The sequence below is a fragment of the Periplaneta americana genome, chromosome 13 (assembly GCF_040183065.1).
Source record: "Periplaneta americana isolate PAMFEO1 chromosome 13, P.americana_PAMFEO1_priV1, whole genome shotgun sequence".
In the NCBI taxonomy this organism is placed as follows: domain Eukaryota; kingdom Metazoa; phylum Arthropoda; class Insecta; order Blattodea; family Blattidae; genus Periplaneta; species Periplaneta americana.
In genome coordinates this window covers 473796-489287 of record NC_091129.1, presented here as the reverse complement: position 1 = coordinate 489287, position 15492 = coordinate 473796, and the positions used below count along the sequence as shown (strand labels likewise).

The following is a 15492-nucleotide window of genomic DNA, read 5'->3' as shown; positions in this document are numbered from 1 at the left end:
GAAAAGAAGACCATCTATGACCCTACAATTGAATACTTTAGGGATTATTATCATATACAAGGACATATTGAAGTATTTGGATTATTGTTCAGAGCAAGGGGAGCAATTCCAAAATTCTCAATTGAATGTTTTAAGTCTTTTGAAATTCCTTTAAAAATTTTGAAAATTATTGCTGTAGATGTAATCAAATATTCTGTTCAAATTTTACGTAATCACTTGTACACCTAAATTCCTTTATATTCTATCTGATTATTAATAATTATTGAATAAACATACTTTCCCAAGGGCAACTTCTAGTTGAAAATAACAATCATTACACAAATGTTTATTTTTATTTATTTAGGATGCTGTATCTTTTGGCAACCCTTACTAAAGGTCAGCTACCTTTGTGATATAATAGTACATTATGCAACGAGCCTATAATGATAGTAATTAAGAAGTGAGTATGGATGTTTACGAAACGAGCGCAAGCAAGTTTCATAATTTTCATACGAGCTTCTTAATTACCATTATAGGCAAGTTTCATTGACTTCTTATGCTCGACCATATTGCTAACTTGAAATTATTCAGATACATTTTATTTGTATCTGACAAGATCGGAAGTGACCTTGTTCTAGGTCGTGAATTGTGAGATGTGCGCAGACGCGAAAGTATTGATTTTTTCCGAGGAACAATAATGTCATTGACCTTGTGTAATCCCGTTAAACTTGGTATAACTTTGATTATTGAATTCGACATTGAAAAACGAGATGACAAATTGAATTTATTTGAATATCATTTACAATTAACGCTAATTATTATAGTAACAGAACATAACCTTCTGCGACAGTATTGGATTTCCAGCCTCCGTGACTTTTCGCTAATTCTCTTTCAATTGCATATCCGAGAATAATCGATACTTGCGGTTTTATAACGGTACAAAGCTGACTTGTTATTGGCTGAACACCTGTAAGCTGAGTTGTCATTGGCTGAAAACACCTGTACTTTAATGAGTAGGTGTACTTTAATGACATGCATTAAAGGACTGCTACCAGGTGTATAATTACTACATTTCGGCATGGTCGAGCATGAAGTATTTTGTGGCCTGAGATCGTTATTAATTGCAAATACTATGTTTATATAATAATAATAATAATAATAATAATAATAATAATAATAATAATAATAATAATAATTTTTATTGTCATTGAATGAAAAACTTCACTGTAGACACTGTCAGTGTCACAATCTTGGATATATAAAACATAAAAATTTAATTATTAAAATAATGTAGATATTTACAAATTATATAATATAAAGTTAAAAGTACTATATTTACTAGATAAAAGACAGCATCAAGTACTAATTGTCATATGTTTAATAATAATACAACAGAGGTTAATAATAAACTTTAAAAACGCACGGAAAATAGTGTAATTTACACTGTTCATTATTACACTTAAATTTAAAATATTAATTGACTCACCACTAAGTTTCATTCAAAATCTCACTACTGAAAAACATTAAGAAACAAAAGCATAACATTTAAAATTGCATTATTTAAAAATGTATGTCAATTTCAAAGAACTCATTAATTGAGTAAAATGGGTTTTTAATTAACCAACTATACAATTTTGTTTTATAACTTTCAACAGGAAGAAGCTGAATGTTTGTAGGGAGGTTATTAAACAATTTGATTCCAATCAACTTATAATATTTTTTTTTTGTCACACTAAGTCCACAAAATGAATAATCTAATAATTAATTGCCTATTCCTCGTTGTATGACTGTGTATCTCACTTCTCATGTTAAATTCCTGCAAATGTTCTTTCATAAACACTAGGACATCATATATGTACAGATTTATGACAGTCTGTATGCACAGGGCTCACTTACCACTTCTCTTCCTGTACACCAGCTGGTTGTCCTGTAATGTAAACCAACGTCTATTCCAAGTCTTGAATGCATTTGATGTTCTCTTGTAAAGATAACCTTCCATATGAGGGGCACCATTACATCCTGGCGGAGGTACAAAATCCTTACTGGTCACGTAAGTGTGTCTGTTTTCCATCTGCTTTTCAAGTTTACTGCACTGTTGTCGTAATTCTACAACCTGATAAATATAAAGAAAATGTTATGTACAGATAACGGTCGTTTTTGCTCGGTGGCTTCCACTGTTCACCTGCTCATTCATGAAAGGGAGTTTGTAACAAACATTACCAAATAACATTATCGAATAAATGAATTGACTTCTGCAAAGACGACACATGTTACATTTTTGTAAAAATTATGTTTTATTGTGATAACTGGAGTTCCTTAGATAGACTCATCTATTGCTGAATAAAGGGTATTTGTTCCATATTTCGTTTCATTAGCAAAGATGTGGTTATCTGCAAAAACAGAACTTGTGTTGCACAACTATCCTTCTTGTTGATATGAACAGTGTGTTGGCTGCTGAATGAAGTGTTTCGATAAAATATCTGATGATATGCGGTCTAAAGGTAAGGTCACACGTCGCTACTTTTGCAGCGCTACTTTTATACTGCAGCTGCAAAAGTTGCGTGTCGTGTTCACACGTAAGCCAAAAGTAGCGCGCTGCACGCTACTTTTCGTGCTGCGCAACCCGAGTGCTGCAAAAGTTGCAACTGGAGGTTGCGAGTCTGTTCACACACAAGGCGCTACTTTTGCAGCTGCAGTCATGCTGCAGGTTTCCATCTCCGTGTTGACTTCTCAATATACATTTTGTGGTTATGTTCGCATTATTAAGAAACTCATGCGAAAGCTTCCTTATCTATTATTTGCTTTTCTGTCCTAACTAGTATTCAGAAATTGACATTATTTTTACTATAAAGCTTTTAAAAACGCCTATATACTTAAATGATAACCAACAGTATATTCACGTAATCAATGTTGGCAACCCTCCTGTTTGGAACTACGCTACGGAAAATTTAAAAAATGAATTATGCTCAGACTGTGTTGTGTATTTAATAACTGTTACAAATAATTTATTTTCATCACATTTAACATTAAAATATATCCAAACAATAAAGGTATCATTGGCACATTTGGGTGGTAACACTGATTGCAACCGCAGCAAAAGTTTCAATAAAACCGATATCCAAAATGCTGCAGCTGCAACCCTGAGACCCTGTTCACACGTCGCTACTTTTAAGTTGCGCGCAGCATGGAAAAGTAGCGGGCAGCAGGTTCGGCAGCCGCTACTTTTCGGGTTGCACCGTTGTTCACACGTCGCAGTACAAGAGTTGCACAGTTTTTTGTACTGCATCGCTGCAAAAGTAGCGACGTGTGATCGTACCTTAATATTATGCAGCTATTTAATAATATGAACACGAACTATATTTGAGGGCTGCAGCAACCAAAGGGGTTCCACCAAGAATGAACAGTTTCTTGTATTTTGTTGAACTTTTTGGAAAGTGCTTTCACATCTGCTTTTACTGCCTTTCATGGAAACTCCAAAGAGACTGTGATGAAGAACTATGTACAAAGACCTCGAATGAAGTAAGCTCCTTCCTTCTTTACTATATTAATGAGTTATCTCCTAATATAAAAAAACTCATATTTTAGCATTATGCAGGGCAGAACCGTAACCCTATGGTGGTGCACTTTCTAACGAATCTGGTCGATAATGTATCGTCATATATTTCCTATCAGAAGGAAGGCACTCACAGGGGTTTTGGGACTGTGAGGAGAAGAGCAGACAGCCAGAGCATGTGCAGAACTCACTCCTTCAAGTGTCAAGTGGGGATTTTCTGTAAAATTGGTTACTTCGACTGACGTATTGTCTTTCAAGACCCGATGGCCAACAAGTTAAAAGAAAACAAACACTTCCAAGAAGTCAGCACACAAACCATGATCAAAGAGGATGGCACTCCAGATTTCCAAATTCAGGCAGTTCGAGTATGTTATTAATGGACTAGTACAACATACTAGATCTTGGTCCATCTCCTCTGCTACGTCGTAAGTGTGAATATCTCACACAAAAACTTCCCACAAACCAAAAGAAACTTGAAGATACGGCTAAACTAAAACGTTATGTTCCAGGATATCATTTTTTTTTGACAATATTTTTTCAGTGGCCTTCTACACTTATTGATGATTATTGATGAATGACATTCTTTAATGTGCAGTGACAAAACTTTTGACTTTGTTAGCAGGATAACAATGTTAAACATATTGAACACACTACTGCATTATTCATAAAAAATTACATTACAATTTTTCATCTTTTTCAAAGATAATTCATATTCTACACTGTAATATTTCTTTTTCTTGCACAAAATGTATATTATTATAAGATGTAAGAAATATAATAAAATATTGTTCGTTTAGTTCTTACAAAAAAATGTTTGGTGTGCAAAAAGTACATATGTTGCAAAGTATTTTAATTTATTCCAGGTTACGAAATGGTGATTGTTAGAAGTTGATATATTTCAATTACATTTATTGTAGTAATAATTTCAGTAATAAATTTTTAGTATTTTTCCTGTTATTCAATTTTTCTTAATTAAGTCAAAACTATAAATTTGTAACATATGCCCTTTTTGCAGAAGTCAATTCAATTTGATTTTAAAAGCTACGCAATGTTCGATAGTTTGAAAATAAATACATTCATTATGTTTACAAATCAGCACAATAAAAATAAAAAACATCAGCAGTTGCACTGCACCACTGAATATGTACCGGTGCCAAATGTAAATATTATGCTAATGCACAATTTTACTCCAACCACAAACGATCGCCTCTGCTGTAACTGTAAGCGATCGATATGCAGAAATCAACAATATGTAATTAGTACAAAATATTACAAAGATGTAATCTAAGTAAAACAGTTTACTCTTCGTATTTATGAATACGTGTTAGTAATCTTTCAATTGCAATAAAGCTGGTGAAGCAATGTTGAACGTTACATTTCATCACAGGTGTGAGTTCATATTAGAATAAAGACATTTGCTATAATGCTATGCTTCAGAAATAAAGTCTAATACAGAAATAATTGAATATAATGTAAAGAATACGTTAATGACAAAAATAAGATGAGAGTCACAAGGAATAACAAATTTTATTTTTAACAAATAATTTATCTTTCATATAATGACTACAGCCAATTAAGTCACCTTGAGTGGTCTAAGATTATGATGCTTCTTGCCTTCGAATCTCTTTTAAGGTTGATAAAAATCCTCAATAAGACTTGCTTTGAAAGGGTTGAGGCTATTTCAAAATGTGGAGTCAGCAGTACCTGGTTTCCATACTAACAACAATGATAAACAAAAGTCTTCCTACATTAGATTTCAAAAGACACATTTAAGTTTCTATAACATATTTGAAAAATTCCTACAAACAAATAATCAACTTACATCATCAGCCAGCTTCTTAAAAAATGGATCCAAATCTTGGCACAAATCTGAACCCTGATGGAAGTAAGTGCTGCACGCATGCATATACGACAACAACTGTGAAGTAAGAGAAAAACGTATTTCATTATTAATACTACTACAACCACCATCAGCCACACACACGATGAATGATGGTTATTGAGTACAAGGACAAGAGCAGCAGGCAGAAGCTCCCAACTGTGTATCAAGTAAACCTATGGGTGGCTTCGAGCTTCCTCTCTTACTGTACAGGGCGCCCCCACAGTGTTCAGAATTCGGAACTACTGTTCCTGTATCCAGGGACGATATTCATTAAGTCCACACTCAAGACTCCATCCTTGTCTACCATTTTCTCACTAACTCCTACCACGAGGTCCAGTAAAACCTTGCTGAATCCAAAAGCCAATGGTAAGAAAAAGAGGCCCTACTTTCTGAAGGTGGAGGAAGCTTCAGAGGGAAGCTGTGTAGATGGGGGAAGGCAGCGAAAGTTGGTACCCCTGCCCTGCAGCTGCTGGTTCTCCTCCTTAACCTTCCTCATCTCGAAGATCTGAAAAACAGGAAACTGTAGATTGGGCTTTTATTAACAACACGAGTGCCAAAGGGACAACGCCACAACATAGTGGCACTCCACCTGAGGCACAACATGCCAAAAGAGAACCACGAAGGGGTGAAGGGAATCTAAGGGTCTCTGCCGCACAGTCTTACTCCACTCAGTATGCAGTCTTTCAAGAGGGCATGCAGGAGGAAGGGTTTATTGAGGAGCAGTTCCCGGGTTGCTAAGATGCTGTGTGGGATGCTTGACAACGACACCATCCTGCCCAGGTTCGAGTGCACCAAGCTGTGGACGCCTGCTGGTCACTTGCGCAGAGAAAGAGTCCAGGAAGTGGCTTTGTAGGTATATTAGCCACATCAAACATCGGACAGGAGTTAACCTGGTAGTGCTGGAGACCTCCAAGCTTCCTAAGCTACAAAGAGTCCAGGAAGTGGCTTTGTAGGTATATTAGCCACATCAAACATCGGACAGGAGTTAACCTGGTAGTGCTACAGACCTCCAAGCTTCCTAAGCTACAAAGAGTCCAGGAAGTGGCTTTGTAGGTATATTAGCCACATCAAACATCGGACAGGAGTTAACCTGGTAGTGCTACAGACCTCCAAGCTTCCTAAGCTACAAAGAGTCCAGGAAGTGGCTTTGTAGGTATATTAGCCACATCAAACATCGGACAGGAGTTAACCTGGTAGTGCTACAGACCTCCAAGCTTCCTAAGCTACAAAGAGTCCAGGAAGTGGCTTTGTAGGTATATTAGCCACATCAAACATCGGACAGGAGTTAACCTGGTAGTGCTACAGACCTCCAAGCTTCCTAAGCTACAAAGAGTCCAGGAAGTGGCTTTGTAGGTATATTAGCCACATCAAACATCGGACAGGAGTTAACCTGGTAGTGCTACAGACCTCCAAGCTTCCTAAGCTACAAAGAGTCCAGGAAGTGGCTTTGTAGGTATATTAGCCACATCAAACATCGGACAGGAGTTAACCTGGTAGTGCTACAGACCTCCAAGCTTCCTAAGCTACAAAGAGTCCAGGAAGTGGCTTTGTAGGTATATTAGCCACATCAAACATCGGACAGGAGTTAACCTGGTAGTGCTAGAGACCTCCAAGCTTCCTAAGCTACAAAGAGTACAGGAAGTGACTTGTGGAAAATATTATACTAAGGGACATAAATCAAGACATTTGAAATCGAGTTAACATCAAAAATAGATAAAAAGAGGGATAAATTCCGTCCGCTAATAATATGGAGCAATGTAATGTTTCTGTTAATATTTTACTACAAGTATTTACTATAACAATATTACGATTAACTTCAATAAAAATTTACAGAAGTTATACAACTATGAAAACACAACTATATTCTATTTAAATTTTCTACAATCGTAGTGCAAAATCTGAGTAGTTAACAGAACATGCTGGTATGCTACTGGATGTGTAAAGGCATTTCCGAAGCCTGAACGTCAAGATAAGAGAACATATATGACTTAATTCGCTACTGAGTCTTGTGTGACACTGTCAGAGCTTGAATAGAACACATACAAGTCTTTGGTGGGTTGGACTGTGACAAAAATGTTTCAATTGGTTATCATTATTTAGAAGGTTGAACTTGTTGGAAAAAAAAAAGTGGTTTAAAGTTATAACTATAAAAAAGTTAAGCTTCTTTAAAGAAAAATGCTTTAATTGGTCAGAAGTTATCATAGAGGATGATGTTAAATTTCTTTTATGATATTGGATCTGTTCATACCGTCATTACAAGAGCTGACAAAAAACAAATGGTAGATGAATTTATTATCTATTAGATTAGGTTTCTTCTCCTGCTGCTTGTACTCCCCTCCCCACGCCCCAACTGATTACAAAGGTCCAGCAAACCACTGAAACTTCGATATATTTCCATCAAATGAAAAATATTTTCAGACAAATCCACTCCCAAGTGACACATGATCAATGCTTTCCTTCAGATTTGTTTAGGGGAAAATTGAGAAGAAAGGAAAAATTAAATGTTAAATACAATGAAATCTGGAAGTACAGAACCTCACTAACCTGAAGGATCTAGGATCCAAACCTGCTCAGGTTAGCAAATGTTCCAATAATCTAAAATTTTACTTTCTGATGTATTATTTGTGTTTCTACATCCTCAATACTCTGCTTATATTTCTTTTTATTATAATTTAACAATCTGCAGTGCTTTACTTATTTATTTACAGTGTTGTGCCTAATTATTTAGTTCTTCAAAATCATTATGATATGTAAAAATTTTGACCCTAACATCACAGGAAATTTCTTAACTTTTCGAAGAGTGATGACAACTTCATTAAAATTTCCATTAAGTTTTTCAGAGGCGAAACAACAATAAAAGTTCATATAATATGTTGTCACCCTCTCATGGCCAAACTTCAAACTACCATTATTTCTGTTTAATGTGCCAATTAAATGTTGCACACACTGAAAGTCAACTAGAAAGTATGTAAAAATTACACTTACAGTTCCTAAAACTTCTGGTTTCTTCCTGGCCTGCAGAAGACTGAGATTGTGAACGTGATCAAGAGCTGTGTGGCGGAAACATGAGCGGGTGGCACACAGCAAGTTCTGCGCCTCTTCTGCTTCTGCAGGACGGCTGCGCGGCGCCTGCGAGTTCCGCAACAGTGCACTGTCCAGATCTCCTGAGATCTTCTCGAAGTAGTGGCGAGACTCGCGCACATTCTTTATATCACTGCCAACAAAATTAAAATGTTTCAATTTTAATTTCTCGGTAATTCACCATCATCCTGATTAACTGTGGATAAATAAATGGAAACTACTGTCTGTATTATATGCTTACAATACTAAAAGTACACATTCCTGAACGAGATATGACTACTGTCCTGCATTATATTCTTACAATACTAAAAGTACACATTCCTGAACGAGATATGACTACTGTCCTGCATTATATGCTTACAATACTAAAAGTACACATTCCTGAACGAGATATGACTACTGTCCTGCATTATATTCTTACAATACTAAAAGTACACATTCCTGAACGAGATATGACTACTGTCCTGCATTATATTCTTACAATACTAAAAGTACACATTCCTGAACGAGATATGACTACTGTCCTGCATTATATTCTTACAATACTAAAAGTACACATTCCTGAACGAGATATATTTGATGGGCCAAGAAACCAATAGGCATGTCCGCAATTCAAGATATCACCAACATGAGCAAATTAGTTTGAGGCTATTCCTTTTTCAAAATGCTCTTGATTTGAACATCATTATTTAGGTCTACCCATTAGGTTGGTACTGAATTCTTTCTATTATACCTATGGTTAGTCTCAGCTTTCTTCTTCTTTCCACTTTCTATTATAATAACACTGCTAACACATACTACTAATATATTTCAAATATCGTACAATGAAGTGATACATGATTCTGAAAATTATACAAATAATTAATACATTTGATTTGCGTTATTTTCCAGGAGAGGTAAATTCAAGTATATCACCTATTTTAATTGTCTCTTTGTTCTGTCCGAGAATATGAAATAACTCATGCACTTTCTAAACCACACGCCTCTGCAGTCAGATTCTTTGTTTGTGAAAAACTGGCATGGACTGCATCATAAGCCACTCCTTTAAAAAATTATATACAGAAAATACCATACTCCTCGCTTGTGAGTGTAGGACTGTCCTTTTGCATATAATAGATGAAACACCAGAACCAATTGCAATCCCTTCAAGAGACATTGTTACGGTAAGTTACACATCACACAAGAGAAAACAGTTCACATCTGAATTAGAAAATAAACATAATCTGTCTTTGTTTACAGAGAGGGACTTCAGAGCAAAATATATTCTCTGCTGTAGGTTGGATATCTCTGTTTAGTCTTAAAGCGATAACACGCAAACCAGTTGACATACAATTGCCATTCTTGTACAGTTCAATTCAGTATGTGTAGCCCTATCGAATGGCACAGCTTAAAATTCATTCCTAGCCATAAGTATTGTGCGCACAAGAAAGAAACTAATATGCTAAGCTTGAGCATGACTTTGCGACGATTTAACTAGGCAACACTGGCTAGTCGACTTAGACTGGCCTGAACCAGCTCCGCCTTATATGCCTTCCTATTCTGAAAGCTCTCTAGGATTAACGAGGGTATAGTCAGTTTCTTGTTGCTCCTTTTCTGCAAATTGCTTCTTGCATCTTACTTCTCCTTGTGATGTCAGCTTCATCTTTTCGATCAGATGTGTTTAACATAGTCCTGAATTCTGTTTGATTCTTTACCACAACACAGAAAACTTTTTCAATTGGAGTTACTGTAAGGCACACTTTCCATAATATTATTTATATCTATTCTAGATCCATTTACAAACTGTGAATGGAGGACATCCAAAGCCAAACAACAGATACATTTACAATGATTTAAGGAAACTCTTCAAGTCTGTCATGCTCACTTTCCTTCAGTAAATTTGAGTATCTTTGAATAAAATATTCAAGACATGAATATGAAACATTTTTTTTTTCTGTGTAAAATATCTACGACTTCTGCATGTTTAAGCAATTCATCCTTATCAAACAGATGTAAAGTTAACAATTTTTGGAATGAAACAGAAAACAAAAATTTGCTTCTGGAATGTAAGAACCTTCAAAGAGTACAGGCTACACACTGAAGTATGTATCTATGGGGAAATAGGTTTACACTCCTCTATTCAGAAAGACGGAGTAGATCTGTTATTAAGTAAGGCAGCGGTGGAGACTCCTCATACTGCTCACTGTCTGCAGCTTGATCTACAAGTGAAGACAGGAGTGTTAATTATTATAATATATGCTTACTGACTTTAAGGCAAGTAGACGAATTTTGGACATAACCTGTGTGTACAAAATTAAAAAAATTAATATTATTAGCAGTGCCTGGATCAAATTAGAGTAACAGAAGCTCGTGATTGTATTATCGTGAAAATGAACAATTTACCATCCAAACAAGTAATACAGTGTTTACTGAATTTTACAGCGCTTTCCTGTTTAAGTTCTATAAGAAATATGTAATGTATTTAATAACGTTTATTAAATGAAGGCAATGTCATACTGCTGAGGGATAATATTTTTTGTAATATAATTTTGTTGAAAGCCATAACCTAAAAGAAAGACGTTTATATGTAGCATAATTACATTTTATTCTCGGAACAGACTGTAGCTGTAAGAATTTGCAGTAACAGAAACATTAACGCATTTCTACTTTTGATGAATGGTTGTAAGATTTGTTGAAACTTGAGTGAAGGGCCATTCTTGGATCTGGTGTATGTAAGATAAAACTTCATCTTTTTGCTCGATACTATCAAAAAATTAGAAGGGCTCCAGCTTTTTGTGAATCCATGTCTAAAAGTCACCATTGTTGCAAGCATACATTTGTTTCAATACATGTCAGTTACCTTAGAAAGACTGATGTGAGTCTGTACAGAAAAAAAAGTCATAGATCTGAGAGTACAAATCTTCAATATGCATAAACTTTGGGAACGAGAATATTGAAAAGTTAATAAAGTGGAAGTGCCTGCCAACAGCAGAGCTGGTAGTTAGAGTATAAATTGTAAAATGCTACTGCTTTTTGCTTCCTATTTCCATATTTTCAAATGTCCTTTTAGGTATCCAAAACTTGAATTTTTAGAATCTAAACATGTGTAGTTATCAAATTCATATTTTTATATAAGATGTCCCTCCCATGCTTGTTCTTCTTCTCAGGAACTGACACCTAAACTGATTACAAGCTAAATGCAGGAATTATGCTTGTTACCAACACAACTGTGAATTCAGAATTCAGTCTTAGAATTTCTTTCACAGGAACTGCAGAGTTTGCCAAATATGCGACTTCTCACATGTTTCCTTTCTTTGCTTCACAACATTACAGCCAGTATATTCACTGTCTTTGTTTAGTCAACTGTCCGAAGATGGGACTGAACCCCACAAGTGATACCAACAAGGCACCATTTATGAGGCAACTAGGCCAGGAGATAATGAGGTACGGTGGCCAGTTCCTTACCCCTCTCCATTGCGTACATCACTGAGTAGCTACATATTACACTAATCAGACTTCAGATGCATACAAACAATTTTTCTTCCTCCGACACATATCGTCCAGTGAAATGTACTCTGCAGCTTCTATTCATCGGCCAGAGCAAGGCTGTACTGTGAATTACTACACAACAAATGCTAATATGTGATTTCCATTTGCCTCTATTCACTTTCTATAACAATAAATATTCTAATTTAGAACAAATATTTTTCGTGTAGATTATTCATTTTAAAATGCTACACTACACAGATCTCTGATCTGGTCAAAAATCCTGATATTTAACCCTTGTGGTGAATTCTGGTGAAGTCCGGAGGGCCTAATTAGTCAAATCCTCTCCCATCACCTCCATGCTGGGGCACCCTTGTCTCTTTTAAGATGCGAAAGAGAGAGTGGTGTGAGAAAAGCAATGGGAAGCTAGGGTATTCATCTTTCCCAAGAAAAACTGCAAACATGGCATGATGAGTCTTTCCACAGTAAATCAAAAGCAGGATAGCAATGGCAAAGGAAGCTTTTAACAGAAGAAGGAACAACTTCTGTGGACCTCTAGAGAAAGAACTAAGAAACTAGTGAAGTACTTTGTGTGGAGTGTGACATTGTATGAAGCAGAAGCATGAACATTATGACGAAGTGAAGAGAAACAACTAGAAGCATTTGAAATGTGGATACGGAGAAGAATGGAGTTTGTGAAGTGGGCAGACAGAATAAGAAATTAAGTTGTGTTGGAAAGATCGAGTGAAGAAAGAATGATGCTGAAACTGATCAGGAAGAGGAAAAGGAATTGGCTGGGTCACTGGCTGAGGAGAAACTGCCTACTGAAGGATGCACTGGAAGGAATGGTGAACAGGAGAAGAGTTCGGGGCAGAAGAAGATATCAGATGATAGACGACATTAAGATATATGGATCATATGCAGAGACAAAGAGGAAGGCAGAAAGCAGGAAAACTAAAGAATGCTGGGTTTGCAGTGAAAGACCTGCCATTTGGCACTACACTATGTATACATATATACACACTACACAGTCGTTCCAAAATGCAATCTGCTTATGATACAGGAATGTATGAAATATGCATTTTTTTAATCAGGCAACACTTAAGTGAACAGAAAACAGAGACTACAATAAAACTGTTTTTCTGTTAAATACCATTACATAAAACAGCCACATTACTCAACAACTATTACAATAAATAAAGCTCGAAGAACCTATTTATTGCACACTTCTTATCAGTCACACTCACAGGATTCAGATTCTTCACGTTTGTAACAGCAAATAACTCAGCATTTCTAATACTGATTAGCTTACCCTTTAACAAAGGATGTGAGATTCTTCAATATGGTACGAGATGCTTGATCTAGTAGAATGGTATGGAACTTGTTCATTTCTTGAAGAGCATGAATTAATTTGTTAAGGCACACCATGATATCAGTGTCTTCTCGAAAATAACTGCTTAAATCCCATAAACTGTTAGCAAACTGACTGAAAATAGGAGAAATATAATTTTAATACAGTTTCTTAAAGAAGAGTTCAGGATAATTTACGGAAATATTGAAATAGTACAACTCCAATTATCCGGACTAACTGGAGATCAGGTCGATCTGGATATGCAGAAACCCAGACCGGATAATTGGATATAGTTCAGGAATAATTAAGAGAAATCTATGTCTGACAAATTTTTATTGATAAAAACTAAGCAAAAGAGGTACCGCTATATATGTACTGTACTTTACTATTAAAATTGTACATTAATAGTAGGTAATAAAATTAGGATACAGTATACTATACAAATTTATTTTAGTACAGTACATAATTCTATATAGTAGCTACCTGGATGATTGGGGGTCCAGATAACTGGAGTTCTACTGTATTACAAAGAAGAAGATAGTTTATTAACATAGTCTATTTTTATATTTCACGTCACACACAAGTTAAGGCAGGAAAGCACTAACTTATGTCAATATTTCCAACTCTTCTATACAATAATTTCACTGTTCGATTATTTTCAATATAATTTTCTTACACAGAAGAAATCAACACGACTAACTGAACGTTTCCCTGTCAACTGAATCATAAAGAAGCTTTCAGTTAATTAAAGAATAGTATTTTAATTAATTATAGGTATAGATTTGTTAATAAATATGGATATAGTTTTGTATAAATTATTTATACAATCTTCGTTCATGAATCAAATATATTCAGTATTATGAACGAAAACATACACTAGTATTAAATACTGCCTTACCTTTGTTGTGCCACATAACTTTTTCCTACATCAACCATGAGCCCACACATCTTTAATATCTGTAAAGAACAAAAAAATATAAATATTCAGGTCAAGCATTTATTCAGATATGATGCTCCCACTTCCTACTTATGTTATGCATTTCCTCATGGGATGTTATGAACTTCTTCCAGATGTCTTTAGGTTGGTCCCTTTTCCTTGCTATTTAAATACTGAAGGTTGCACCAACCAAAGTTTCCAAGGGAAAGAGGAACAGACTACCATTACAAAGCATTCAAGATATGACCACATTGTCTCCTCCCCTATTTAAACAATATCTACAACAAAACCTATCTTCTATTACAAAATTTATATTTAACAACACTTTTAACTGGAGAAATTACTGGCTGAGAAATGGTCAACAAATTTTGCTCAAAGCCATATATCATTGAGATGCAGTAAATCTATTACATGGAATTATCACTTATCACCTTCACACTGGACTACAATTTCGAGAACTGCGTGGGGATTTGTTTTAACATGAACAATTACTCGAAAGAGAACAGGGTTAATAATCACTACAAATCAATAACATCTCTATAACAATGGCCATAATTGTTTACCTACCATTTATTTAAAAAAAAAAAACAACAATTTTATAGTAAGCTTTGCCTTTCAGGCAGCCTCTGCTTGGAGGAAGCTGAATAAATTAAGTTTATTCAGAATAAATACTACATCTCTCCTTCTCTACATAGTGAAACATTCACTTACACAATTTCAAGGGAAAAATTGTTCCGGGGCCGGGTATCGATCCCGGGACCTCTGATTGAACGTACAGCACCCTACCAACTGAGCCACTAAGGAACTCCATCCGACACAGTCTCAATTGAGTTCCAGGGTGGTTTCGCGGTCAGACACGCTAACCGTTACTCCACAAGTGTGGACACAAGGAAATGTTGATTTGAATAACAATAGTGACTTCGATATAATATTAAATAATTCAGTCACACCAGGATTAGTTTATATTAAAAAGAACAGGCTCAGGAATGAAGAAATGTCAAGTTATATTGTTGATTTGAATAACAATAGTGACTTCGATATAATGTTAAATAATTCAGTCACACCAGGATTAGTTTATATTAAAAAGAACAGGCTCAGGAGTGAAGAAATGTCAAGTTATATTGTTGATTTGAATAACAATAGTGACTTCGATATAATGTTAAATAATTCAGTCACACCAGGATTAGTTTATATTAAAAAGAACAGGCTCAGGAGTGAAGAAATGTCAAGTTATATTGTTGATT

At 35.4% G+C, this 15492-nt stretch overlaps 1 protein-coding gene across 2 annotated transcripts in view; it reads right to left on the bottom strand.

Moving 5' to 3' along the window:
• The window catches only part of CenB1A (Centaurin beta 1A), a 72346-nt gene that overhangs the window by 44987 nt on the left and 11867 nt on the right, over nucleotides 1–15492 (bottom strand). For both annotated transcript variants that reach the window (XM_069842803.1, XM_069842804.1), the window contains 5 exons: nucleotides 14210–14268; nucleotides 13273–13446; nucleotides 8400–8628; nucleotides 5355–5450; nucleotides 1876–2092 (listed from right to left, as the gene is read on the bottom strand). In XM_069842803.1, the coding sequence (XP_069698904.1) occupies nucleotides 1876–2092; nucleotides 5355–5450; nucleotides 8400–8628; nucleotides 13273–13446; nucleotides 14210–14268 (775 nt within the window). The remainder of the gene's footprint in view (nucleotides 1–1875; nucleotides 2093–5354; nucleotides 5451–8399; nucleotides 8629–13272; nucleotides 13447–14209; nucleotides 14269–15492) is intronic.